The sequence below is a fragment of the Melitaea cinxia genome, chromosome 9 (genome assembly GCF_905220565.1).
Source record: "Melitaea cinxia chromosome 9, ilMelCinx1.1, whole genome shotgun sequence".
NCBI lineage: Eukaryota > Metazoa > Arthropoda > Insecta > Lepidoptera > Nymphalidae > Melitaea > Melitaea cinxia.
In genome coordinates, this window is record NC_059402.1 from 2,803,261 (window position 1) to 2,829,213 (window position 25,953).

The 25,953-nt window shown below is 38.4% G+C and overlaps 2 protein-coding genes across 2 annotated transcripts in view; one reads left to right on the forward strand and one right to left on the reverse strand.

The window, feature by feature from the left end:
• The first annotated feature begins 5,955 nt into the window (after positions 1-5,955).
• LOC123656380 (phosphopantothenoylcysteine decarboxylase) lies at positions 5,956-7,383 on the forward strand. Its single transcript, XM_045592068.1, has 3 exons — positions 5,956-6,153; positions 6,590-6,793; positions 7,020-7,383. The coding sequence occupies exons 1-3, from the start codon at positions 6,031-6,033 to the stop codon at positions 7,296-7,298; spliced, it is 606 nt and encodes a 201-aa protein (XP_045448024.1). The 5' UTR covers positions 5,956-6,030; the 3' UTR covers positions 7,299-7,383.
• A 3,238-nt stretch (positions 7,384-10,621) lies between these two features.
• Positions 10,622-25,953, reverse strand: part of LOC123656381 (formin-like protein) — a 96,602-nt gene continuing 81,270 nt past the window's right edge. The window contains exons 9-17 of the mRNA XM_045592070.1: positions 25,777-25,905; positions 24,966-25,077; positions 23,528-23,862; positions 22,076-22,280; positions 20,901-21,473; positions 19,880-20,043; positions 16,584-16,685; positions 15,538-15,639; positions 10,622-10,970 (exon numbers count right to left, since the gene is read on the reverse strand). Of these exons, the coding sequence (XP_045448026.1) occupies positions 10,758-10,970; positions 15,538-15,639; positions 16,584-16,685; positions 19,880-20,043; positions 20,901-21,473; positions 22,076-22,280; positions 23,528-23,862; positions 24,966-25,077; positions 25,777-25,905 (1,935 nt within the window). The 3' untranslated portion in view covers positions 10,622-10,757. The remainder of the gene's footprint in view (positions 10,971-15,537; positions 15,640-16,583; positions 16,686-19,879; positions 20,044-20,900; positions 21,474-22,075; positions 22,281-23,527; positions 23,863-24,965; positions 25,078-25,776; positions 25,906-25,953) is intronic.

The following is a 25,953-nucleotide window of genomic DNA, read 5'->3' on the forward strand; positions in this document are numbered from 1 at the left end:
AGAATTACTTCCCCAAATTAAAATTAAAATGCGAAAGCTTATGAGGATGGATGGATGTTTGTTTCTCTGTCACACAAAAACTACTGAACTGATTGTAACGAAACTTAGTATGTAAATAGCTGGAGATTAAAAACGTCACATAGGCTACTATTTATTTTGATATTCCTATAAGATATGTAAGTAAGATTGCCCAACCGCGAGGCACAGCTAGAATTTTTATAAATGCGAAAGTTTATGAAGAGGGACGGAAAAACTACTATTTATAATGAATATTTGTACGCAGACAGCTGCAGATCTAGAATAACAGATAGACTATTTTGTATTCTGAAATTTGGATCATAAATTACCTGGGAGAAATCGCGAAGTAGATTCGACGTTCATTATAATTTTTTTTTTTTTTGTGTATTATGGAATTCTGAGTATTGTATTGTGACCTTTTATTTAAAAATTCTATTATAATTTAGCAGTAAGTTATTCATGTAACTAACAGCTTCCAATTTTAAAATACCTATTAATTTTCTAAAAAAAATCGTGTCACTAACACTATATCGTTATCAGTTATTCCGTAATTATTTGCTAGATTGCAACACTAAACTTATTATGTCAAATATTTAAAATCAAAACAGAAAAAAGCGCGGGAACTTTGAAGTGAAAAGGCGGTCTTTTTTTTTCAAAAATATTTTATTAATTTTATAATTCATTCACTGGAGTTTTTTATAAATAAATACTTATAAATTAATCAAGAGATGGGGAGAAGTAAGAAAAGGAAAAAGAAGGAGGAAGATAACGCTGAGGACGACTCGTTGAGCTCCGACTCCGAGTCCATAAAATCTGTTGAGCTAACAGACGCCGAAAGGTATGCCCCGTTTCGGGTAGCCGATTACGTGCGGCACTACCCTGAGAACGGGGGTAATTTTGACTATATTGTATTCCTGGAGAGTACAGAGGCTGACAAGCCAATCGGAACAAGAGACATGATGACACTCGCTAATAGCATAAAAAAATATAATAAAGGCGTGAAACAACTAAAACGCATTAATAAAAGTAAAGTTGGAGTTATCTTTGATAGACCTGCTTTTGCTAACGCGGTCTTAGGCAACAAAAAATATCTTGATGGGTACAAACTTAAAGCTTCCCTTCCGGCTGCCGCTACAGAGGTCACTGGGGTAATTTCTCATGTGCCTATAGAATTATCCAATAAAGAAATATATTCAGCTCTAACTAGCACGAAAAATATTATATCTATACGTAGATTTATGCGACGTGTAAGAGAAAATGGAGAAATAAAATTAATCCCCACAAAAACAATTTCTATAACCTTTTCCTGTCCCAATTTACCAGATAGTGTGGACCTCAACAGCTGGCGGTTCGAAGTACGGCAGTACATCCCGCCAGTAAAGCAGTGTCTAAAGTGTTTAAAATATGGTCATATTGCAAAATTCTGTAAAAATTCACAAAGATGCAGCATTTGTGGCGAAGGTCACAATTTTAAAGATTGTCAGACTCCTTATACTGCAGCCAGTTGCTGTCACTGCTCTGGCAATCACATTGCCATATCCCCTGCATGCCCTGTTAAAAAAGAAAAAATCCAGCTTAACAGAGATAAATTTCAGAAAAAAAGCTTTGTTGATGTTTTAAACAGCTCTCACTTTCCATCATTAAACAAAACTGATCAGTTCTTATCTCTTTTAAATTCCGAAATAATACTCAAATCTATTACAGAAGCTTTAGTAAAACTTATAACACTAAACAAAAATAATGAAATACCTATCTCTTCCCAAAATATTAAAAATGTCCTGCAAGATACATTAAAAAAGGTTACTAATAAATAATTTGTACTTTATGGATACTTTAAATATTGTGCAATGGAATGCTCAGAGTATTCTACACAATCAACATATTTTTAATTATTTCCTTTTGGACAAAAATATTCACATTGCGTTAATTTGTGAGACTTGGTTAAAGCCTTGTCAAAAATTTAAGATACGTCATTACAATGTAATTCGTCTTGATTCAGGAAACACCCACAATGGCGTAGCCATATTAATACATAGGTCTATTTCTTATTCTAAAATTGATACTTTTTATGATGACTCCATTCAAAATGTTGTTGTTCGTATAAAATACTCTAGCAACAAAGAACTTACTATCATAAGCTTTTACAGTCCAACTAATTGCAATCCTGCTTTTTCTAAATCTAAACTAGACAGGTTAATTAAAAGTTTACCAGAACCAATCTTCCTAGCAGGAGATTTTAATGGCCTAAACTCAGCCTGGGGCTGTTCTACTTCTAATTGTCGAGGCAAAGACATTTTAGAGTCTATCAATAACAATAATTTGGTTATACTTAATGACGGAAGTATGACCACTGTTGGTTCGCACATATGGAGACAGAATGCTCTTGACTTAACCATAGTATCACCTTCATTGGCTCTAGAGTGTGACTGGTCAGTACATGACGATCCCTTAGGCAGCTACCACTTTCCTGTAATCACAAAAATTTTACTTAATAACAATCATTACAATGCCACTCCTATTCCCAATAGTAGCTCACTACCCTGCTTCCCTAACCTGAACAACGTTGATTGGAACATTTATAATTTAAATGTCCAACTATTGCTCACTGAATTTTCTCTTGATACACAAGACCCCCTTCATAACTACACAAAATTTACAGATATTTTACACTCAGCACTGTGGAAATCATCTTCTATTTCTAAGCACTCTTTGGTTAATACAGCTTTATCTTCATGCTCTCCTTCTAACTTAAATAAAAAAAAAAAACTTCTTCCTTGGTGGAATTTCAATTGCACCAAAGCCGTATTAAATAGCAAAAACGCTTACTTGACTTTTAAATCTGATCCCACTGAGGCTAATTACATTAATTTTAAAAGACTACAAGCCACCAAAAAATATATTATCAGAAATGAGAGAAGAAACAGTTGGATAAAACTTTGTGAACAATTTAACAGATCGACTCCTATATCAGTCATTTGGACGTATATGCGAAAATTTAACAAAAGCTATTCTCCACCTTCCCATAACAACTCTGACTATTCTTGGATCTTTGATTTTCTCAAAAAATATACTCCAGATACTGTAGAGCCAGCCTTTAATCTTAATTCTTTCTGCCATATTCTTCCTAATCAAAATTTTATTATAAAATCTTTTACCATTGTCGAATTAAATTCTGCTATTTCATCCAGAAAAGACTCTACACCTGGCCTTGACTACATTTCATATAAAATGCTTAAACACCTGTCTTCTCAATCTAAACTAATTTTATTAAATATCCTGAATCTTCTTTGGGAGCATAATCTTATTCCTATGGATTGGAAGGTTGATTGTTTAGTACCTATCTTAAAACCCAACAAGGACAAGTTTAACTTTGATTCATATAGACCTATAGCATTGACTTCTTGCATGGGAAAAATATTTGAACAACTTTTAAAACAAAGATTGGAACATTTCATAGAGTCTAATCATATTTTACCTTCTAATCAGTTTGGTTTTAGAAGAGGCAGGTCTTCAAGGGAGAGCATTGCTCACTTACATCTTGATATTTATAATGCTATACAATCAAAGCAAGCTCTCGCTGGAGTTTTCTTCGATGTAGTTGGAGCCTTTAATAATGTTAACCATCATATTCTATCCACGGAATTAGCTGCGATTGGTTTACCTGTAAAAGTTATACAATGGATTTTTAATTTTTTGCACAGTAGGAAGGTATTTGTTAAGTATAATAATAGACTTATTGGTCCAAGGCTTTCTCATAAAGGTACATGTCAAGGTAGCATTTTGAGTCCATTGATTTTCACACTTTATATACATAGATTAAACTTAATTCTAGGCTCTCATATATACAATTTACAGTTTGCTGATGATTTGGTAGTCTATTGTTCTAGTAATAATATAACTACCCTAAATCTTAAGTTAAACGAAGCTTTAGTTAAATTAAATTCTTATTTTAATTATCTTGCATTGGACATTAGCTTTGAAAAGTCTAAAGTCATAGTTTTTAATAAAGTAGGGTCTGAAAGAATTAAAATAAACTATAATAATATATCTCTTCTTATCACAAATGAAGTTAAATTTTTAGGTGTTATATTCATGAATAACTTATCATGGAACAAATATGTAGACCACATAGTTGATAGAGCTCTTAAGGCTCTTAATATTTTAAAGTCTCTTGCAAAAACATATTGGGGTTCTGATCCAAAAATCCTTCTTACCCTATATAAATCTCTTGTACGCAGTCATTTTGAATATGGATTTCTATGTTTTTCTGCTAATGACAAGTTGGTTAACAAATTAAATATTATTCAAAATCACAGCCTGAGACTTATCACTGGCGCCATGAAAACAACCCCAATTAATTCGTTACAGGTCGAGTGCAACATTTCCCCTTTACACCTTAGATTTAAATATTTGAAATACTGTTTTTTGCTAAAACTGTTTTCCATTAGTAATCATCCTCTAATTAAAAAGCCTAATTACTTACATAGTAAATATCCTGTAAATGCTCCATTAACTTCTAATAACCCATTTATTCTCTTCGAATATTCATTCATGTTAAATCTAAATAACCAACACAAAATACACAGTTCTAGCAATTGGATGTGTTACGAAAAGGAGTTTGACTGTCTTATTAATCAAATCGATATTATTATTGACCATAAGCTAAAAGAGCGCCAGGAAGTTTACAACCTCATAGCACAATACTCTGATAAGTTCAAACAAGTTTACACAGATGGATCAAAAAATGATATAAATGTTTCCATGGCCTATTATGTACCTCATCTGAAGTTTGGCCAAGGCGTCAGATTGAAAAAGGAGATATCAATATTTACAGCTGAAGCTCTAGCAATTACTGCTGCCCTAGAATTCATTAAAAAACAAACTAATCAATATTGGCTGATCATTACTGACAGTATGAGCGTTCTAAAGGCTTTAGATAATTATCAATTCAGTGCTAATACAAACTTCATCATTTTAGAAATAAGACATCTCCTTTATCAACTATCCAGAAGAAACTACAACATCAAATTATTGTGGACACCTTCACATATAGGAGTAAGGGGAAATGAACATGTGGACTTTCTGGCACGTTCAATTGTTGACAGTGACAGCGGCAGCCCTGTTGATGAGAATGTTGCCGTACCATACACTGATCTATTAGTTGCTATTAAATCAAAAATCCTATCTGATTGGCGTGATCTTTGGCGACAAACCTTGTTAAGAAAAGGATCTTGGTATGCTCAGATAAATCAAGATATTGGAAAAAGTCCTTGGTTTACTAAATCGCATCAACATAGAAGCAGAAAATATTATACAATACTATGCCGCTTGAGATTTGGACATTGCAGATTTAATGCACATTTGAATCGTATGCGTATCATCTCATCGCCCGTTTGCCCACATTGCACCAACAACTCTACACAGTCTTTAGATCACATATTTTTTGAATGCTCCGCTTTTAATCTGGAACGCCTCTTATTTATAGCCAACTTGTTATCAACTTCTGGACCAAAAAATGTCCCGCGCAATACACAAGATTTATTGACTAATTTGGATAACTATACTAGTATATTTGAATTTATTTGCAATACTATCAATGATATTTGAAACAGGATCAGGACCTTCATTCATCGGATGTGAAATTTTATTTTGATATTTCAGGCTTCGGCCTATTACAGACTTGGTTTCGACCTCGCCTATCACTTATAGACAAAGAAGAGTAGACGAAAATATGAAATTTCAGACTTGGTTTCGGCCTTACTCTACCAGTCATCGAATCAGAAGAACAATAAAGTTACTTCAGACTTGGCTCCGGCCTTTTGATATATCAGAACGAAACTTACAAATTCAGACTAGGCTGTATGGATTATAGTCCTTTGCCTTTCCCTATTGGGGATAAATTTTAAAACAACAACATAAAATCAAAACATTGTCAGTGATTAATTTTTGTTAATTGTTATTGAAAATTGTAAATAAGAAAAATAATGTTTTGTGTTTAACATTTATTAAATAATGGCGGAAAACTCATTTAACGTTCTTATTGGTATAACAGGAAGTGTGGCTGCGATAAAACTGCCCATACTCATCAAAAGTATTCTGGACTTAAACAAGAAAGATCAAAAATATGATTTTAAGGTTATAATTTTTTATTTATTGTTTTCATGTATAACTGAAGTATTAACTCGAATAATATACAACAAGTTGTACCATTCACTTTGTTCACATTTACATTTGTGTCTCTAAAGAAAAGTGTACTGAATTTCGAATGGATTTAAACTATATTCAGTTTTATTAAAATTAATTTAGTAGTATCGGTATGGTGCGCGGCAAACGGAAATTTTTTCACACAAAAACAAAAATAAAAAATAGTATTACTTCCTTACGAATGTTTATTACAATTTGATTTAAAATTAAAAAATGCACAAACAAGTTTAATCATTTGAAATTTATGCAAAAAACGATTTTGGTTACTTATCATAAAATGCTTCATAATATTTTCAAAGTATCTCTACTTACACAAATGGACTTATAAGTTTGTTAAAAGTATAATAGATAATTACTTTTATTTTAGGTTAAGGTTATATGCACAGAGCGTTCTAAACATTTCATTAAGGAAAACGAAATAAAAGATTTTTCTTGTTTGCATGACGATGCTTTTGAATGGAGTAGTTGGCAAGGTAGAGGAGACCCCGTAGTTCACATTGATTTAGGGAAATGGGCTAATATGATGGTTATTGCACCTCTAGATGCCAATTCGTTGGCTAAAATATCTCTGGTAACATTTAAATTAAAATAACTTAATTTCATACATTTCTATGAACATATGTTAAACTTTAATATTTTGTTTTATTAATTAAAATTTAAACTAGTTGTATAATTGAGTAGTGAAAAAATTGCAATTTTCAAACCTTGCATATGATTAAAACAATACGATTATAATGTTTTTATCTTAAATGTGACAAGACTAAAAAAATATACTTTATAATTGTTAATGTTTTAAGGGTATTTGTGACAATCTCTTAACCTGCACTGTGAGAGCGTGGGATATGTCAAAGCCTTTACTCTTCTGTCCGGCAATGAACACCAGAATGTGGAATCATCCGATCACATCTAAACAAATAGCAACACTGAAGGAATGGGGCTATAAGGAGATACCTCCGATAAATAAGAAACTCATGTGCGGCGATACTGGTGTGGGAGCCATGGCTGAAGTTGATACTATAGTGCAGAAAATTAAAAGTATAGCTGAGAAATTATATGAAAGTAGACAACAAAATTGAAATAGTAAAAGCATGTGAAGTTAAACTGTAACTATTTTATATAAATATTTATTATAAAATAAAATTTAAAATTTTAAGTTATCTTCAACACAACAGCTGTGTGGTTATGGCAGTAAGAATATAGCCACCCCCTCTCTTCCCGTGGGTGTCGTAAGAGGCGACTAAGGGATAACACAGCTCCACTACCACCTTGGAACTTAAAAAACAGACCGATGGCAGGATAACCATCCAACAGCAGCAGCGTCTTCGGTGCGACAAAGCCAGCCCTGTGGTCACCAACCCTGCCCAGTGTGGTGACTATGGGCAAAACATACGAGTTCACGTCATTTTTGGCGCGAACTTATGGAGGCCTATGTCCAGCAGTGGACTGTATTAGGCTGAAATGATGATGATGAAATGATGATGCTGATGATGATAATTCAACACAAAGAAGACATAGCTGTCTCCAGATGTTAAATTACACATGCTTGGAACATGGAAGTAAAGAACGTAATCGTTATTACTACTCTTATCCGTGTAATGTACTTACCACAACTAATAAAAATTAATAGATGATCTTAAAACCCTGAACAGATCTTCATAAATTGTCGCTCATCACGTCAGCTTTCAAACAACAAAAAATCGTATCAAATTAATTAGTCCATTAGTTTAGGAGCTGTCATATCACTGATATGTTAAACTTTTTTTTAGTTTTCCTAATCTCTTTTTGTATTGTAGGTTAAAAAGACTGAAGTTTTTATATTTATTAAACATGTACGATTTTATTTTTGTGTTACCCACACATTAGGAATTCTAAACATTTTTAAATATCATATCAAAAATTGACCGCTCCAGCGGGATTCGAACCCGCGTCAAAAATTTCGCTCTAGCGGGTACATCGTTCCATAGCTTAATTGGCTAGAGCGCCGACACGGTCAGTCGTAGACGCGAATTTTTGATATGATATTTAAAAATGTTTATTAAACATATTCTACTGTTGAAAACATGTTATATATATAAAGAAAATATTTACACATTTTAAATGTTCATACTTTTAATAGTTTGAATCAAAGGCCATATTAAATGTAAATGTAGGTTTATTGCATCACTGAATACTGTTTCTAAAGCTAGCATACATGCAATTAATGAAATAATCAACTCCCATGTACACATCACATACAAAATAACTATACAGATGAAACATTACTATAAACCTCTATTAAAATTGTATTTTAAAAACAATATCTCATTATAGATGTGAAAAAAAAAACATTAAATTAATACTCTTCACAAGCATCAATTTTTTAATGATACTTTGACTTGGTCTTATTTTTTTTTTCTTAATTGATCTAATTTCTAGCACTTTAAAATAATTGTAATATATGAATATTTCTAATAATAGGACATTTAAAAAATTCAATGTAAGATCCTTATGGCATTTGGTGTTGTGTATAATGTTTTTTTTCGACGACTGATGAAGATGAAATACTTTTTAATTGCCTAAGTTAAAAATAACAAAACATCTGCACTGGCACGAGAAGTTAGTAAAACTGAAATTGTATTTTTTTATTCACATCTATAATAAAACATCACAAAAATTAATAAATTTGTTAAAAATTCTTTTCAAGAATTGTAATTATATAAATTTATCATCATAAAATACCACATTATGCAATTTGTAATCAAATGTTTATAAAAATTAAATTTTTATTATTTCAACACATGTTTGAAATAAACCCTGTTATTTATTTATTCAACTAATTGTCGAATGATGGAAACAATTTTTTACTTAACAAATGAAATTTAACTTTAATTAACATTTTGTGCAAGGAGCACCATTGTTGTGTTGAAATAACAACTGAAGTGTTTTTCATTAATAAAAATTAATTAAGAAAAAACTAAACAAAATTTCTCATTCATTTTACAATTTTGCAACGAAAAAAAAAATTATAAAAATCATTACTGTATCTAATAATGTAATCGTTAAAAAATTATAATTATATATTATTTTTAATATTATATTAATTATATAAATATTCTCATTACTTGACTTTGCCTGAATTTAATAATATTAGAATCAATACATAATAATGTTCAATCTCAAGTTACTTGAGTTATAAAAATAATACAATATTTACAAAAAATTGAATAAGCTGATGCTACACACGGGCGGAGTATTTACAAATGACCAAATATGAAAACTAAACTAGATCCCGTTCTAAGCGAATCTATAAATTAATAATTACATTAAAATATACTGAAACAGATCTTTAATAAGAACTTAAAACTATGGAATTTGTCATGTTTGAAAGAGTAATCTGATACCACAAATAAATATTGTTGAAAACTTAAAACCGAACAAAGATTAAAAACTAATGGAACAATTAAAAACAAAACCATGTGAATATACTAATTTTTTAATCACAAATCTTGAAAGATTATTGTATTTAAAATGTTGCCATTTAAGTAAATAAAGTTTAATAGAAAAATTGGATATAAAAAATGCTAGTCTTATAAATGCAGAGAGTCAAGCAAATTTGAACTTTAACGGTACAAAATAAATACTATATTATAAATTTATTTAAAAATTATTCCTATGCATACACTGTTATACATAGCCTATGGTAATACGATTATAAACGTGTAAAAATTACAATGGATTATACGAAAATTGGATAAAAATTGTGCGTATATATTATTAAAAGGCCATTCTTTTTTACAAACTAGCGGTACTATTTGCTCTACGTAAATCAATGTAAAAAAAATTTCGTATTCTCTCAATCGACGCATTTGTGCCACATTTGTAAAAATCGTACAAGCTAAGCCTTTTGTAAACAAATAAAAACGCTGTAAAACCTTCTCCTAGCAAAATATCGTTGTGGAAAGTGTGGAATGAATAGTGGGCGTATCAAACGTTGTCTTTTATCAATATTGCACTTATCAAAATAGCACTCGACGCTAACGGCTAGCGGGGACGAACATCAAACTTCTGTAAACACATCACGGAACAATCAAACGCGAGATAATCGTCTTATTTTCACAACTTTGTGTTTTTGTCGCAAAACTATCACTTAACGGTGTATATAGTGTAAACTCATGCGCAACTTAAATGTAGTCTTAAAAACCGGAGGCACATCAGACGACGGTTTCGTTCTGTTTATCGAACATGGCTCTCGTGTACTTCGAGATAACTTCGTAGGTAGATTTTATGAGTTCGCAGCGTTCCTCAACTTCGTAGTCAGTGGGGGCCACTTTGTAAGTTGACGACTTCGCCCTCCTGCCAGTATTGCCAGCTGTGCAGAACTCCCCATTTGTCGGGAAGTCGATATTATCCTCTATATTGTAAATGGCTATCGGTTTCTTGTGAACCATCTCCAAATCCTTTCTACGCTTCTTTGTAAAGAAGCCGCACTTGGTTTCGATGGACATCACGGCGTTTTGTACGGAGAAATCCAGCTGGTCGCTGGATTCGAGCTCGTATCATACATCCAACTCCTCGAGCCCTTTAGAAAGGCGATGGGAATTTATACGGCGGCGATGGGAGCGCCTCACTGCGTCTGCGCGGCGGTAGGGCTCGCTTCGAAGTCCGTGTAAAATGTCCTCTAGGGCTCCGTTGTACACCTCGTCCTGGTGAAGAAGTTTCTTTTCGCCGACGGCCTGCGACTTCGTTTTTAGTTCGTTGATTACAGCTTCCTGTAATATTTATTTACGTTACAATCGAAAATGAACCTTAGTTAATGGGAATAGGAACCTAAAAATGATTCTTTTACGAAATGGATTAAACTAAAAATATACAGATAATGAAAAGGCTAAATGAAAGCTTTGTAGCGGATTTATAAAAATTCAAGATTTAAAATTTTTAAAATATTTATGCCTAATACAAGTACAAAACCAATAGATTGAATATATATATTTCAAGTTTTAATTTTATATTTGGAACAAGAAAATACAAGCAACACTAAAAGCATTACAAAAGCGCACTAAATAAAGCGTACTAATTTATCAAAAATGCACAATAAAGGGCATTTTATAATGAAAATCAAAAAAACATTAAAACTCAATATAAGCTGACAATAATAAAGAGTAATCAAAAAAATTACCAAAATGAAGTATAAAAAGCGGAAAAATCTTTTGGATAGAAAACACATGCCCTGTTGTTTCCATGCATTGTGCAGCATAGGGAGGAAAAGTTAAGAACATTATACATATAATACATTCTATTACAAATGTAAATAAAACATTATTATTTGTACAAAGTCGGTCTAGCAGTCAAAATTCTTATAAATGTTGTTATAGTAAAAAAATAGTTTAACTGGCGGCCGTCTGCGAGAATACGTTTACTTTGATTTTTTTAAATAATCATCTATATAAATAAAACTGAATGGTTTTAAGCGCATAACTCGAGAGTGGCTCGACCAATTCGGCTAATTTATTTTTTCGTATGTTTCTTAAGGCCCACGGAAGGTTTTAATAAAAAAATAAAAAAAAATACTATCAACTTTTGACAGAACGAAGTCTGTCCGGGCAGCTAGTAGTATAATAAAGTAATGTGTTTAACATTTTTGAAATTAGATTCTGATTTTCGTTGTAGACTAAATAAAATATTTTATAAACGTACTTTCTAAGCTATAGTACGAATAGTTTGCTTTTTTAATTAAATTATCTATATAATCTAATAACTACTTTAATAAATACTTCGTCATAGAATGATGCTTGACGACGCAAAATGCTAATTGTTCCATTTTAAATGTCATGTCATATTAACCGAGTTTTAAAAGTTGGAGACGTCAATTACTTTTTCTTTTCAAATATTTTTGAAAATAGAACTTCTAAGAATAAAGAGACAGAGAAACATCTTTTGGTTCAGTGTACACTTTCCATGGTTCCAAATGAAACATAAAACTCTCCCACCAGGGCGCAAAAATGGAATTTAAATTTTTTATAGGCTAAATTTATTTCAAATTCAATATGTGAAGTTGGTTACTTTTTTGTAACATTATTTACTCAATGTTATGTATTAGCGTCGTCGGTATTGTCGTATTGTAATAAGTATATTTATTTGCATTTTCATCCAACTATTTCGACACTACCACTGCTAATATAGTATATATTACTAATAATAAAATGGGGCCTTAAAACTAAATCTCTGAGGGATATTTGTCTATGTATGTGCATTGAAAATTATTTATAGTTTTTGTTTGTGAACGGCCCCAGACGGCTGATGCCTCCATGCTCATTGCTGTTTTAATAGTTACTCGAAAGACGGTATCCAACAGAGAAAATTTTTTAACATATTTTTCGTCTGTTTCACCTTCAAACTTCAATTTATCGGTCAAATACTTCTATTCTAATTAACTTATGCGTGAGATAAGCTGCTAATTTTGAAACTGAATACGTAATAAGAGTTTAAATATATTTTTTTATAAAATTATTAAAGCGTCATTTAAATTACGTGATTAACATCAATTTCGCTTCAGCCTGTAATATCGCACTGCTGCGCATTGGCCTCTTTCCCTTGAGAGCTTAATTCACAAAGACAAACATCTAAACCGGAAAGGAATATTTGTACAAATACAATATCCATGACGAGCGGGATTCGAACCCGCAAACCGTTGGCGTTTTAGGCAACTATACTGGCACGAACAATATTAAATTTACTTTTCTTTTTAATTATATTACTGTACAGTGTACAGTTACAAAAGAGATAACAAAAAAAAAATTGTGTATAGCATACATTGCTATGCGCACGATTGGCTTAGCTGTGAAGCCCATGTGTTACTATTACATTTATTTCTATTTGAATGGTTTTTATTTCTTAAATACATTTAGTAGCCTAAACTTTTTCTATAATTAGAGGTATTATTAAAGCACCAGAGAAAAGTTTTTTTTTTTTTTGTATATAATAAGGTTTTAATGAATTCCATATTTGTTCTTAATCTAAAATATAAAAATCTCGTGTCACAGTGTTTGTTACCGAACTCCTTAACGGCTTGACTGATTTTTATAAAAAATTTTGAATACATTTGATAGGTTTGAGAATAGGTCGTAGGCTTTTATACCGCAAGGTATTTTTATCCCTATTCGTTTGCCGGGTGTGCTAGTTTTTGAAGTTATACATCTATTGGCGCGTTAGGGAAACATTATGAGTAAATTTCTAATTGCACGCGCACTCCATCCCAAAAAAACCGACACCCTGAAGTTAGCTACTCAATGAAAAAGTTAGCAACGTGAAGTTAGCTAGCCAATGAAGTATAACTTCTTACGTGCGTACATAAGTACACGAACACTTTCTATTTTTTATATTTTCTAAAGTTGCTCAATCGGGATGTGAATGGGGTGTGATCATGCTGATGGCGTGTACTCGTCAATAAGCCTTAGGTCTGATTCACGTTAATTTCTTTTCAACCTCCATGCTTAAAATGTATCGTTTGACCGTGTTAGTCACTTCTCGTTATTTGTTTTATATTTGATCAGTGTATAAATATTAAAAATGTAAAAAAGATAGATTAAGGAATAAAAATATATATAAAAAAATAATAATTTGTATAAAAATGAGTTTGTATAAAACCATAAAAAAGCAAATAGGCGGTAAAATAAAAAGATATAACAATAATGTTTGTTCTTGAGTAAAAATTAAAAAAAAATCTCAGTAAAGTAAGTAAAGAACCTTATGTAAACAAAATTATATTAGGAAAGAAATAAAAAAGAAAATTACACACTGATTAAATATTTTTTTTTGTTTTAATTTTTTTAATATGTTAGTACACACGCACACATTAAAATAGGCCCCATTTAACAACTTCCAACGACTTACTCCTAGTCGCGCTAGGAGACCTAGCTAGGCTAGGCTATGCTAGGTCTGGACTGTGCCGCAACTGAGACAAGTGTTGCTGCAATAGGCCTGCGCTGACGGCCGCGTAGTTAAACCTCTGTGAGAATTCATTCGGTGTTACCATCACCTCTACTTATTCATGATTAATATGGCAACACTTTTTAGATTATAAATAAGAAAGCTTTCTTCTATAACATATTTAAAAATGTCCGTGTTACCATATTTATCATTAAGTATAATAACTACCGGCACCTCGTTAAATAATTTAAAAATCACTCTTCAAAATGATGTTATATTAATTTTTCAACTATCATATTAAATACCTATAATTGGAATTTAAGAAACTAAATTGTATAAAGTAATATTTTAAAAAGTAATAAATTTAATTTCTTTTAAGAAAAGTAAAGATCATATATATTTAGTTTCTTAACATAATTAAATAATATATTAATGAAAATATTAGTAAGTATAACCCAGCAATATTTGTAATAAAAAAAAAAATCTAGCCTGTATTTATTTCGTCCCTAAATTTGTAGTTGTATTAGCCGACTATTACCTAAAACAAAATTGTCGTTACACATATTTAATATTTAATTATATTTTTAATGTTGTTACGAATGTTGCTAGGCAAAAAAAATTAAATAACGATAATACAGAATATAAAATTAAATAATATGCAAATCAAGGCTACTCAAAACGCATGACTCCATACACCGCTGAAGCATTACGTAGAGCCATTGTTAAGCGCAAATTATAAGAATGCTATATTATGTGTTTTAATTTTCTACTCGACGTTATCGTTCTGAATTCTATGTATTTCTTTGTATTAGAAAAATATTGTATATAAGGTAGGTAATGACTATATCTATACAAATAAATAAAATTGGGAGTGTCTGTTTGTAACCTTAAAATAACTGCTCTTTACTAAATGCATACGGGCACAGCTAGTTATTTATAAAATATGTAATATACAAAAAATATATTTAAAGAGCTTTTTTATCTTTATTTCAATGCGCAAAATTTACCAGCAATATTTATTTACCGATACACAACGCAATATACAGCCTACAAAAGAACAAATAAATTTGCTGCTGGCAACAATCACATAAATCTCTTGTGTATGTGTGAGTATGCGTGTGCGTGACATACGCACACAATTCACGAAAACGCTGTCTCTTTCACGGGCACATCTTACAAGCAAGACAGATGGGAATATTATTAGTTTTTTTTAATGCTTGAAGCTATTTACCAGTTTACGGTTCCCTTTTTTTGTTATTCAATATAAAACCTTTTTATAACATTACGTATACTAAAACTGCGTTGATAGTAATTATGTACGTGAAAAATTACTTACAAGGCTATACACGTGCTAATGCTACAAGGAATACAGTCCTAGTAGCGTGTATGAGTGTATGTCTGTACGTTTACCTGTTGTTTCTTCTGCGCGAGTTTAGCTTTGGCGGGGTCGAGGCTGTCCGCGTGAGCGGCTTGTTCGAGCCGGCGACGCTGTTCGTTTTCCATATCGGCTTGCTGTTTGATTAATCATATTTTAATACATTGTTATGTACAACTAGGTCTGAACAAGCGTACGGCTCACCCGACAAACGATTACCGTAGCTTATATACGCCTCATCATTATCATCATCATTACAGCCTGTACAGTTCACTGCTAGACATAGGCCTCCACAAGTTTACGCCAAAAATAACGTGAACTCATGTGTTTTGCCCATAGTCACCACGCTGGGCAGGCGGGTTGGTGACCGCAGTACTGGCTTTGTCGCACCGACTACGCTGCTGCCCGTCTTCGGCCTGTGTATTTCAAAGCCAGCAGTTGGATGGTTATCCCGCCATCGGTTGGCTTTTTAACTTCCTAGGTGGTAGCGGAACTGTGTTATCCCTTATTCGCCTCTTACGACACCCACGGGAAGAGAGGGGGTGGCTATATTCTTTAGTACCGTAGCCACACAGTACATTATATACGCCTGCAACACCAGAATCCTCGAAAGTGCGTTGCCGACCCTATCCCGGACTACCCCCAAGATCTCTGGTCACCTTACTCACCACAGGAACACAACACTACTCACAAAAAAGCATTACCGAGTTACAGTACCGTATAAAAAGTATATTATAAGCTCTATTCACTATGAATAGGAGAAGCAGCTTTTACCAAAGTACGGAACCGTAAAACAAGCAAAGCGGTAAATTGTAAGACGATAATATTTGGTGAATATTGGTTGGTTCCGTTATAACATACAGGATTTTTAAGAAAACGGTCGCGGATTCAGTCCCTGCACATGGCAAACATTTGTATAGACCGTACATATGTTTGTTGTGGTCTGGGCGGGCTTGTTGTGCAAAGTATTGTGTGTTTCCGGACCCCCGATAGGAGAAAATCCTACTGGGACCGTTAAGGGTGAAGATAATTTTATATATGTCGATGCTATGTTTTATCACAGACGTATTTTATTACGTACCTTAAAAACTCTGGTGAACCGCACAAGTAGGGAGAAGAACGCGTTCGCGTCGCAACTGCGAGGCGCCTCGCCGAAGTACTCCACGCAAGCGGCGAACGAGTCCTGCGGGTGTGAATAATACCACTTACACATACTACTTTCATATCACATTGTTTGTAGAATATATATATATATATATATATATATATATATATATATATATATATATATATATATATATATATATTTGTTTTTATTTATATAAAGTTGTTAGTTGAAAATCAACCTGTAATATTAGTTAGTCGTTTTGGCCAGCTACAAGTGCTACAACAATCACTCTGGCTGTAATAGTGCGCGTGCTATGGACATGCCTTAACACTGGCGGTTTGCGGGCTCGATTTCCACTCGAGATGGATATTTGTACAAATGTTTTTTTCCGGGCTGGATGGCTGTCCTTGTGAGTCTCCCCACCGTGCCTCGGCGAGCACGTTAAACTGTCGGTTCCGGTTGATGTGATATACACCTAATCGTTGAATGTTGTACTTGTTACAGGTTGAAGCGTTTGGTCAATGACTTGCACGTACGCGTCAGAGTGTAGTACTAATTTGCGCGTGTTCAGTGTCCCCAAACGTTGACGCAGCTTGTCGGCCGCGTTGCTCACGAAGTCCCGCAGCACGTGCGCCGCTCCTCCCCCCACTCCTCCCCCCCCGGTGTCACTCACCTGCGCGTGCTTGGTCTCGGCGCGCAGGCGGCGCAGCTTGTCGGCCGCGTTGCTCACGAAGTCCCGCAGCACGTGCGCCGCTCCCCCCCCCGGTGTCACTCACCTGCGCGTGCTTCGTCTCGGCGCGCAGGCGGCGCAGCTTGTCGGCCGCGTTGCTCACGAAGTCCCGCAGCACGTGCGCCGCTCCTCCCCCCACTCCTCCCCCCCCCGGTGTCACTCACCTGCGCGTGCTTGGTCTCGGCGCGCAGGCGGCGCAGCTTGTCGGCCGCGTTGCTCACGAAGTCCCGCAGCACGTGCGCCGCTCCCCCCCCCGGTGTCACTCACCTGCGCGTGCTTCGTCTCGGCGCGCAGGCGGCGCAGCTTGTCGGCCGCGTTGCTCACGAAGTCCCGCAGCACGTGCGCCGCTCCTCCCCCCACCCCTCCCCCCCCCGGTGTCACTCACCTGCGCGTGCTTGGTCTCGGCGCGCAGGCGGCGCAGCTTGTCGGCCGCGTTGCTCACGAAGTCCCGCAGCACGTGCGCCCCCCCCCCCCCCCCCGGTGCCACTCACCTGCGCGTGCTTGGTCTCGGCGCGCAGGCGGCGCAGCTTGTCGGCCGCGTTGCTCACGAAGTCCCGCAGCACGTGCGCCGCTCCTCCCCCCCCCGGTGTCACTCACCTGCGCGTGCTTGGTCTCGGCGCGCAGGCGGCGCAGCTTGTCGGCCGCGTTGCTCACGAAGTCCCGCAGCACGTGCGCCGCTCCTCCCCCCACTCCTCCCCCCCCCGGTGTCACTCACCTGCGCGTGCTTGGTCTCGGCGCGCAGGCGGCGCAGCTTGTCGGCCGCGTTGCTCACGAAGTCCCGCAGCACGTGCGCCGCTCCTCCCCCCACTCCTCCCCCCCCCCGGTGTCACTCACCTGCGCGTGCTTGGTCTCGGCGCGCAGGCGGCGCAGCTTGTCGGCCGCGTTGCTCACGAAGTCCCGCAGCACGTGCGCCCCCCCCCCCCCCCCCCGGTGCCACTCACCTGCGCGTGCTTGGTCTCGGCGCGCAGGCGGCGCAGCTTGTCGGCCGCGTTGCTCACGAAGTCCCGCAGCACGTGCGCCGCTCCTCCCCCCCCCGGTGTCACTCACCTGCGCGTGCTTGGTCTCGGCGCGCAGGCGGCGCAGCTTGTCGGCCGCGTTGCTCACGAAGTCCCGCAGCACGTGCGCCGCTCCTCCCCCCACTCCCCCCCCCCCCGGTGTCACTCACCTGCGCGTGCTTGGTCTCGGCGCGCAGGCGGCGCAGCTTGTCGGCCGCGTTGCTCACGAAGTCCCGCAGCACGTGCGCCGCTCCTCCCCCCACTCCCCCCCCCCCCGGTGTCACTCACCTGCGCGTGCTTGGTCTCGGCGCGCAGGCGGCGCAGCTTGTCGGCCGCGTTGCTCACGAAGTCCCGCAGCACGTGCGCCCCCCCCCCCTCCCCCGGTGCCACTCACCTGCGCGTGCTTGGTCTCGGCGCGCAGGCGGCGCAGCTTGTCGGCCGCGTTGCTCACGAAGTCCCGCAGCACGTGCGCCGCTCCCCCCCCCCGGTGTCACTCACCTGCGCGTGCTTCGTCTCGGCGCGCAGGCGGCGCAGCTTGTCGGCCGCGTTGCTCACGAAGTCCCGCAGCACGTGCGCCGCTCCTCCCCCCACTCCTCCCCCCCCGGTGTCACTCACCTGCGCGTGCTTGGTCTCGGCGCGCAGGCGGCGCAGCTTGTCGGCCGCGTTGCTCACGAAGTCCCGCAGCACGTGCGCCCCCCCCCCCCCCCCCCGGTGCCACTCACCTGCGCGTGCTTGGTCTCGGCGCGCAGGCGGCGCAGCTTGTCGGCCGCGTTGCTCACGAAGTCCCGCAGCACGTGCGCCGCTCCTCCCCCCACTCCTCCCCCCCCCGGTGTCACTCACCTGCGCGTGCTTGGTCTCGGCGCGCAGGCGGCGCAGCTTGTCGGCCGCGTTGCTCACGAAGTCCCGCAGCACGTGCGCCGCTCCTCCCCCCACTCCTCCCCCCCCCGGTGTCACTCACCTGCGCGTGCTTGGTCTCGGCGCGCAGGCGGCGCAGCTTGTCGGCCGCGTTGCTCACGAAGTCCCGCAGCACGTGCGCCGCTCCTCCCCCCACTCCTCCTCCCCCGGTCACTCACCTGCGCGTGCTTGGTCTCGGCGCGCAGGCGGCGCAGCTTGTCGGCCGCGTTGCTCACGAAGTCCCGCAGCACGTGCGCCGCTCCTCCCCCCACTCCTCCCCCCCCCGGTGTCACTCACCTGCGCGTGCTTGGTCTCGGCGCGCAGGCGGCGCCGCTTGTCGGCCGCGTTGCTCACGAAGTCCCGCAGCACGTGCGCCGCTCCTCCCCCCACTCCTCCTCCCCCGGTCACTCACCTGCGCGTGCTTGGTCTCGGCGCGCAGGCGGCGCAGCTTGTCGGCCGCGTTGCTCACGAAGTCCCGCAGCACGTGCGCCGCTCCTCCCCCCACTCCTCCCCCCCCCGGTGTCACTCACCTGCGCGTGCTTGGTCTCGGCGCGCAGGCGGCGCAGCTTGTCGGCCGCGTTGCTCACGAAGTCCCGCAGCACGTGCGCCGCTCCTCCCCCCACTCCTCCCCCCCCCCCGGTGTCACTCACCTGCGCGTGCTTGGTCTCGGCGCGCAGGCGGCGCAGCTTGTCGGCCGCGTTGCTCACGAAGTCCCGCAGCACGTGCGCCGCTCCTCTCGCCTCGCCCTCGCGCCGCGCCGCCTCCATCCCGCGCTCGAGTTCACACACGTCTGCGACTACGTTCTCCAGCGACACTGTTAGCCACCACGTATTATATTAGTTTGGCTTCTTTTATAGTCATGACGTCCGTCAGCGCTGATAGCTCAGCGCGTAGCTCTGTTAGTATCACTCAGTAGTTTTTTTAGTGTCACTTTGATCACCGCGGAATGCAGACGCAATAATAAGTACGGACCGCGTGAGATTAATGACATCGAAGGGACAATAAAACTCCCTGAATGTACAGGCACATGTGACGGTGTGCAGCGCTGACCTCTAACACAGCTACCCATTATTCAGAAACACTTCCTAGGAATTTATACATTCCGGTTGTCAGCGATGACATTTGGCTCATTGTATCATGTTATTAGATGTGAAAAACGATACTAAGCGACATTTGGTAGGGCGACCAAAATTTAGCCAGTTTATTTTAGACTAGCCGAACCAAATAATATACTTTAAAGAACAAATTTTATAGCACTTAAATAAATAATATGTTGCTCCAACGCCATCTATCAAAAATCGAGAAAACGTCATCGATAGACTAAAATAAGACTAAATTAATAACGACCAAAGACTAATAAATTGTTTTCTAAAAGCGATAGATGGCGCTAGTTTATTTACCATTTTGACAGTATATTTTAATCTTTTTCTTATTAACTGAATTTTTGGTTCAATTACAGTAAAATATAGCCTATAGCACTCCTGAATAGTATAACTTTCTGTTAGTGAAAGAATTTTCATAATCGGATCAGTATTTGCGAAGATTACCCCCTACATACAAACAAAGTTATAATCTATCGCTATTAGAAAACAGAGAACTTCGAATTGCAAAAAAAATTTTTTTTTTTGAAAGAAACTTGTCCCTATTATTAATTCACTCTATGGAACTTACCTTGCGCTGCTTTGTCAATATACATGAGCTCTGTGTCGAAATTCAGCAGTTCTGGAAAGTTTTGTCGTATCGTCGCCACGATGTAATGCAACAACGACACTCTCTTGTCTGTCGACTTCGTGTCCATCAGAGTATCCAAAGACTGTAGTTTGAACCCATAGGCTGGACCACGTTTACTACTGTTTAGGTAGTTACCGAACGCGAGTATTATTTCTAGAACATTCCGTAATTTCTGCGACGACTTTACTGACGACGAACCAGATATTATTGCGTGTATTTGTGGCGTTATTAGGTGAATATTGTCGTAGAAATTACCCATGTAACTCATTATGGCCAATTTGGCTGAAATTCTCTCGACTTTGGCTAGTTGCATGAGGAATTTGTCCTCCTCGGTTAGTTGGTTTATATTTTTCTTCTCCGCTACGTATTCCTTGTAAGCCTTTTGTTCGGCTTCGGTCGGCACCATACGCTGAAGGATCTCAACGCTCTCTAGCGGTAACTGTTTAAGGTCTAGCGTTTGGATCGCTGCTATAACCTTTTCTACTGGAGTGTCCAATTTTCTTCTTGATATCGCTGAAATAAATAAAATTTAATTGAGTTACGAAATTTTAAGAAAAGAGATTGAGACAGAAATGATAAATCATACGGTACAAGCACGTAGCCTTTAACAGATTTGTAGACAATAATATTGAAACTAGTATACACTAATATGCGCCTTTTTCGAATTTTCAGTCGAGTGTGTATTTGATATAGCGTTATGTATAATATATTTTGTGAAGTGCTTGGTGGGGTGGCAGGCACCACTAAACGAAGGAGGTGAGCTAGTCTGTGTGTCTAATGTTTTTTATTGATTTAATGTAATTTTATGCATAATAAAAAAAAACAGCATTCTGCACTCCTTTCCTCTATAAATTTATAAGTGTGCGAAATTTTATACTCCTCCGTCCAATTCCTCCGCAATTTTCGTAAAAAGGGATACACGGTTTAGCTTCACGTATTGATATATAGAGATAGACAACGATAGGCCTGGTACCGATGTTGCGCAGGCGCGCGTGCTCCAGCAGCGACACGGTGTCGGGGCGGCGGAAGCGCTTGCTGGGGAAGGAGGCGAGCGCGTCGTCGGCCGGCTGCGGAACTTATTGATATATAGAGATAGACAACGATAGGCCTGGTACCGATGTTGCGCAGGCGCGCGTGCTCCAGCAGCGACACGGTGTCGGGGCGGCGGAAGCGCTTGCTGGGGAAGGAGGCGAGCGCGTCGTCGGCCGGCTGCGGCGCCGCGCCCGCGCCTCCGATGCGGAACTTCTCCTCGAACTCCGCGAAGTTGATCCGGCGCCGCGGCCGCTCCTCGTCCAGCTCGTTGAAGATCGTGCCGCGCACCTGCGGGTAAGTGTCGGATAGATAATATCCATAGATATAAAAGACAACCGCTCTGGAATATATACTAGCGGACCCGGCAAACGTTGTGCTGCCCGGAAAACAGCTACGAGATTTGATAGCATACATACCGAAGGCAGCGCCACCTACCGGGTCCAATTGAGATAAAAACTACCATATCTTCCAAGTTAGACAAAATTACAGATGCTTACAAAATTTAATAAAAATGGATTCAGTAGTTTCAGAGCTACATACAGATAGCAGCGCCACCTACCCAGTTTATTTGAGACAAAAACTACCATATCTTCCAAGTCAGACAAAATTACAGATGCTTACAAAATTTGATAAAAATTGGTTCAGTAGTTTCGGAGTTACATACTGATAGCAGCGCCACCTATCGGGTCCAACTGAAATAAAAACTACCCTATCTCCCAAGTTGGACCAAATTACAGATGCTTAAAAAATTTGATAAAATTTGATTCAGTAGTTTCGGAGTTACATACATTAAAAATTTTCATTGTTAACCCCCAGCCCCGTAATCTTTATTGGGCATGAGTTATCCTAAAATCCGCTCATCGATCATTTCTACATAACATATAGGAGATTCGTACCAAATTTGGAGTCGATAGTTTAAAAACGGGAATTTTCCATTGTTAACGCCCCCGCAACAATATAATAAGTAATGTGGTATAGCTAGTTAATACCATTTTTACTGTTTGTAAATTAAATTAAAATACGGTCTACGAATAAGATCAATAATTTAATCATTAATAACTTACGTAAAATGCGCCCTAATATATTATTTAACATGAACTTTATTGAAAAGCAATAAAGTTCAAATTGACTCTACATTTTAGTTAGAAAACGTTTTGTATGAAATTATTCGAATTTTTCTCGCCGTAAAAACCATCCTTGGATTTTAACGAACATTTAAAAAAATAATGGTAAAATTGGTCCAGGCGTTGTTGAGTTATACGCTTACCAACACATTTTACGATTCATTTTTATATATAAGAAGATTATTGCTAAGATATAAAAGAGCGCCCTGTGGAACTCCTTGATTTGAAAAAAAAGTGTAAAATATGTTTTAGATCAGAAATATGATGATCAAATATGTTTGGATCAGATGTGTAAAAATGGTAAGGCGTAAAATTTCTAGTCTACGACCAAATGAGATTACAATGAAACTCTGACTTAGGTATCTGTTATGTGATTAGTTCACTCAATTACTTTATCAAAATCAAACATACCTGATTTGGTTTTAGCGCGATCCAATTTAACGTAGGTAACTTGTATTTCGTGTCGACTTTCCTCTTGATAGTCATGGCATCTGTGTGTTGGGGGGGGAGCATAAGCCCGGGCGCAGGAGGGGCCGGCGGTGCGGGGGGTGGGGGCGCTATGACTGGCGGAGGAGGGGGTGGGGGCGGTTGAGGCGCTGGGGGTGGAGGGGGGAGCATGGGTGCGGGGGGTGGAGTAGGAGGGTTCGGTAGGGGTAGGTGCACGTCCCCGTTGGTCAACGTTCCCGGTGGAGAGATATGGCCGTTGACTGTTCCGTTACACATTGCGTGTGAGGATATAGCACCCACTGCAAGAAATAGTTCTTTATTAGTTTGTCTAGAAGAGATCGCTCATTTAGCGATAAAGTCTACCTTCAATGTATTTGTATATACCTACTGTCTTTTTTATTTTTTCACAGCACGTTAAGCCGTCGGTCCCAGTTGTTATCATGTACACCTGATACCGATCGTTACTCATAATAGGGAATACATCCGCAAACCCGCATTGGAGCAGTGTGGTGGATTAAGCTCTTGTCCTTCTCCTACATGGGGAAAGAGGCCTATGCCCAGCAGTGAGATAAGAGGCTGAAACGTAACGTTATTTTTGGCGTACAATAGATAATGTTTGTATTTATTATTTTTGTATTCCTTAAGTTAATTATAATACGAACCAAGAAGGAAAATACATCTAATTTAAATTTAAAACACAAATTATTCTTGAAGTAGCCCATGCCCGTTGGGCGTTAATTATTATTATATTAACCAAATAACATACTTTAAAGAACAAATTTTATAGCACTTAAATAAATAATATTTTGCTCCCGTGTATTTATTTATTATTCTAAATTACAGAACCAAATAACATACTTTAGAGAACAAATTTTATAGCACTTAAATAAATAATATGTTGCTCCAACGCCATCTATCAAAAATCGAGAAAACGTCGTCGATGGGCTAAAATAAGATTAAATTAATAACGTGAAAGACTAATAAATTGTTTTCTAATAGCGATAGATGGCGCTAGTTTATTTACCATTTTAATATTATATTTTAATCTTTTTCTTATTAACTGAATTTTTTGTTCAATTACAATAAAATATAGCCTATGTCACTCTTGAATAGAGTAGCTTTCTGTTAGTGAAAGAATTTTCATGATCTGATCAGTATTTGCGAAGATTACCCCCTACATACAAACAAAGTTATAAACTTTACCTCTTTATAATATTAGTATAGATTATAAAATGTCTTGAATTTTCAAATCAAATCAAATGATGATTGACGTCAGTACCGAATCTTTAGCATCAAAATACTTATAACCCAACTTCATCGTTTATTAATACAATATGATGTTTTATATCTATATGTCACAAATCTTGTATATTTACAATAATATTATTGTTATATTACTTACTTGAAGCACCCCGTGGTAACGATTTGGTGAGAGATTCGAGTTCTTGAACTTTAGATTCGAGCATTGATTGTCTATTTCTTGAATCTTGCTGTGCTCGTCTCAATGTGGATACCTGAAATATTGATTGTATTTACTTGATGATATCTCAGACTGTTAACACTGATAAATATTTGTGCGTAATATTGGTCGTCTGTAAAGTTGGTTTACGGAGGATAGTTTAACGTGGCAATGTCATAACAAAAATCTCCGGACGTATAGGCCAATCGAGTGGAAGAGAGATAGATGTTGTGTAACTGGACAATGGGCGTATTAAATAATAATATTAATGGTCGATTTATTAGACGTCACGTCAAAAACATATTAAGATGCAATTTACAACAAAATGAATCTCAAAAATTATGCTAGCGTATCAATACAGGGCAAGATCAGATCCCAGTACAACAGATATGACATGGATCCAAAAACAGTTTTCTTTCTCAAATGGAACATGTAAACAAATAACTATTTCTGAGGACTAATTTGTGGAAGGTAATTTACTTGATGGAGAATTTCGACTGCATTCAAATTCAACTTATTGAAGTAAAACCTCTACGTACGCTTGACTTGGGGAGAAAGCTGGTGATGCGTGACGAGAAAGTTACGAAAAGTGTGATCGGGAGAGGTGAACGGAAGTTGAGAGGGAGATATAAGTCATTGAAGATAGAATGTTTTACTTCTGTCGTGTGGTCTAAAATACACTCGTTTTTTCTAACAAATGATTTTTTGATTTCTCGATATAGATAAATATAATCAAAAGTCAGTGTGTACCTACCTCTTCAACGACCTGTCTCCTCGCCTCCGCCAGTTGGTCTCGCTCGTGCCTCACTTGAGCGAGTTCCGCTTCTAGAGTTGCTTGCTTCGCGATGGCTTCCCTTTCCAAAGCCGCTAGACGCTCGTGAGCCTACAATAAAGTTATCAATATTATAAACATAGACCTAGAAGACCTCTG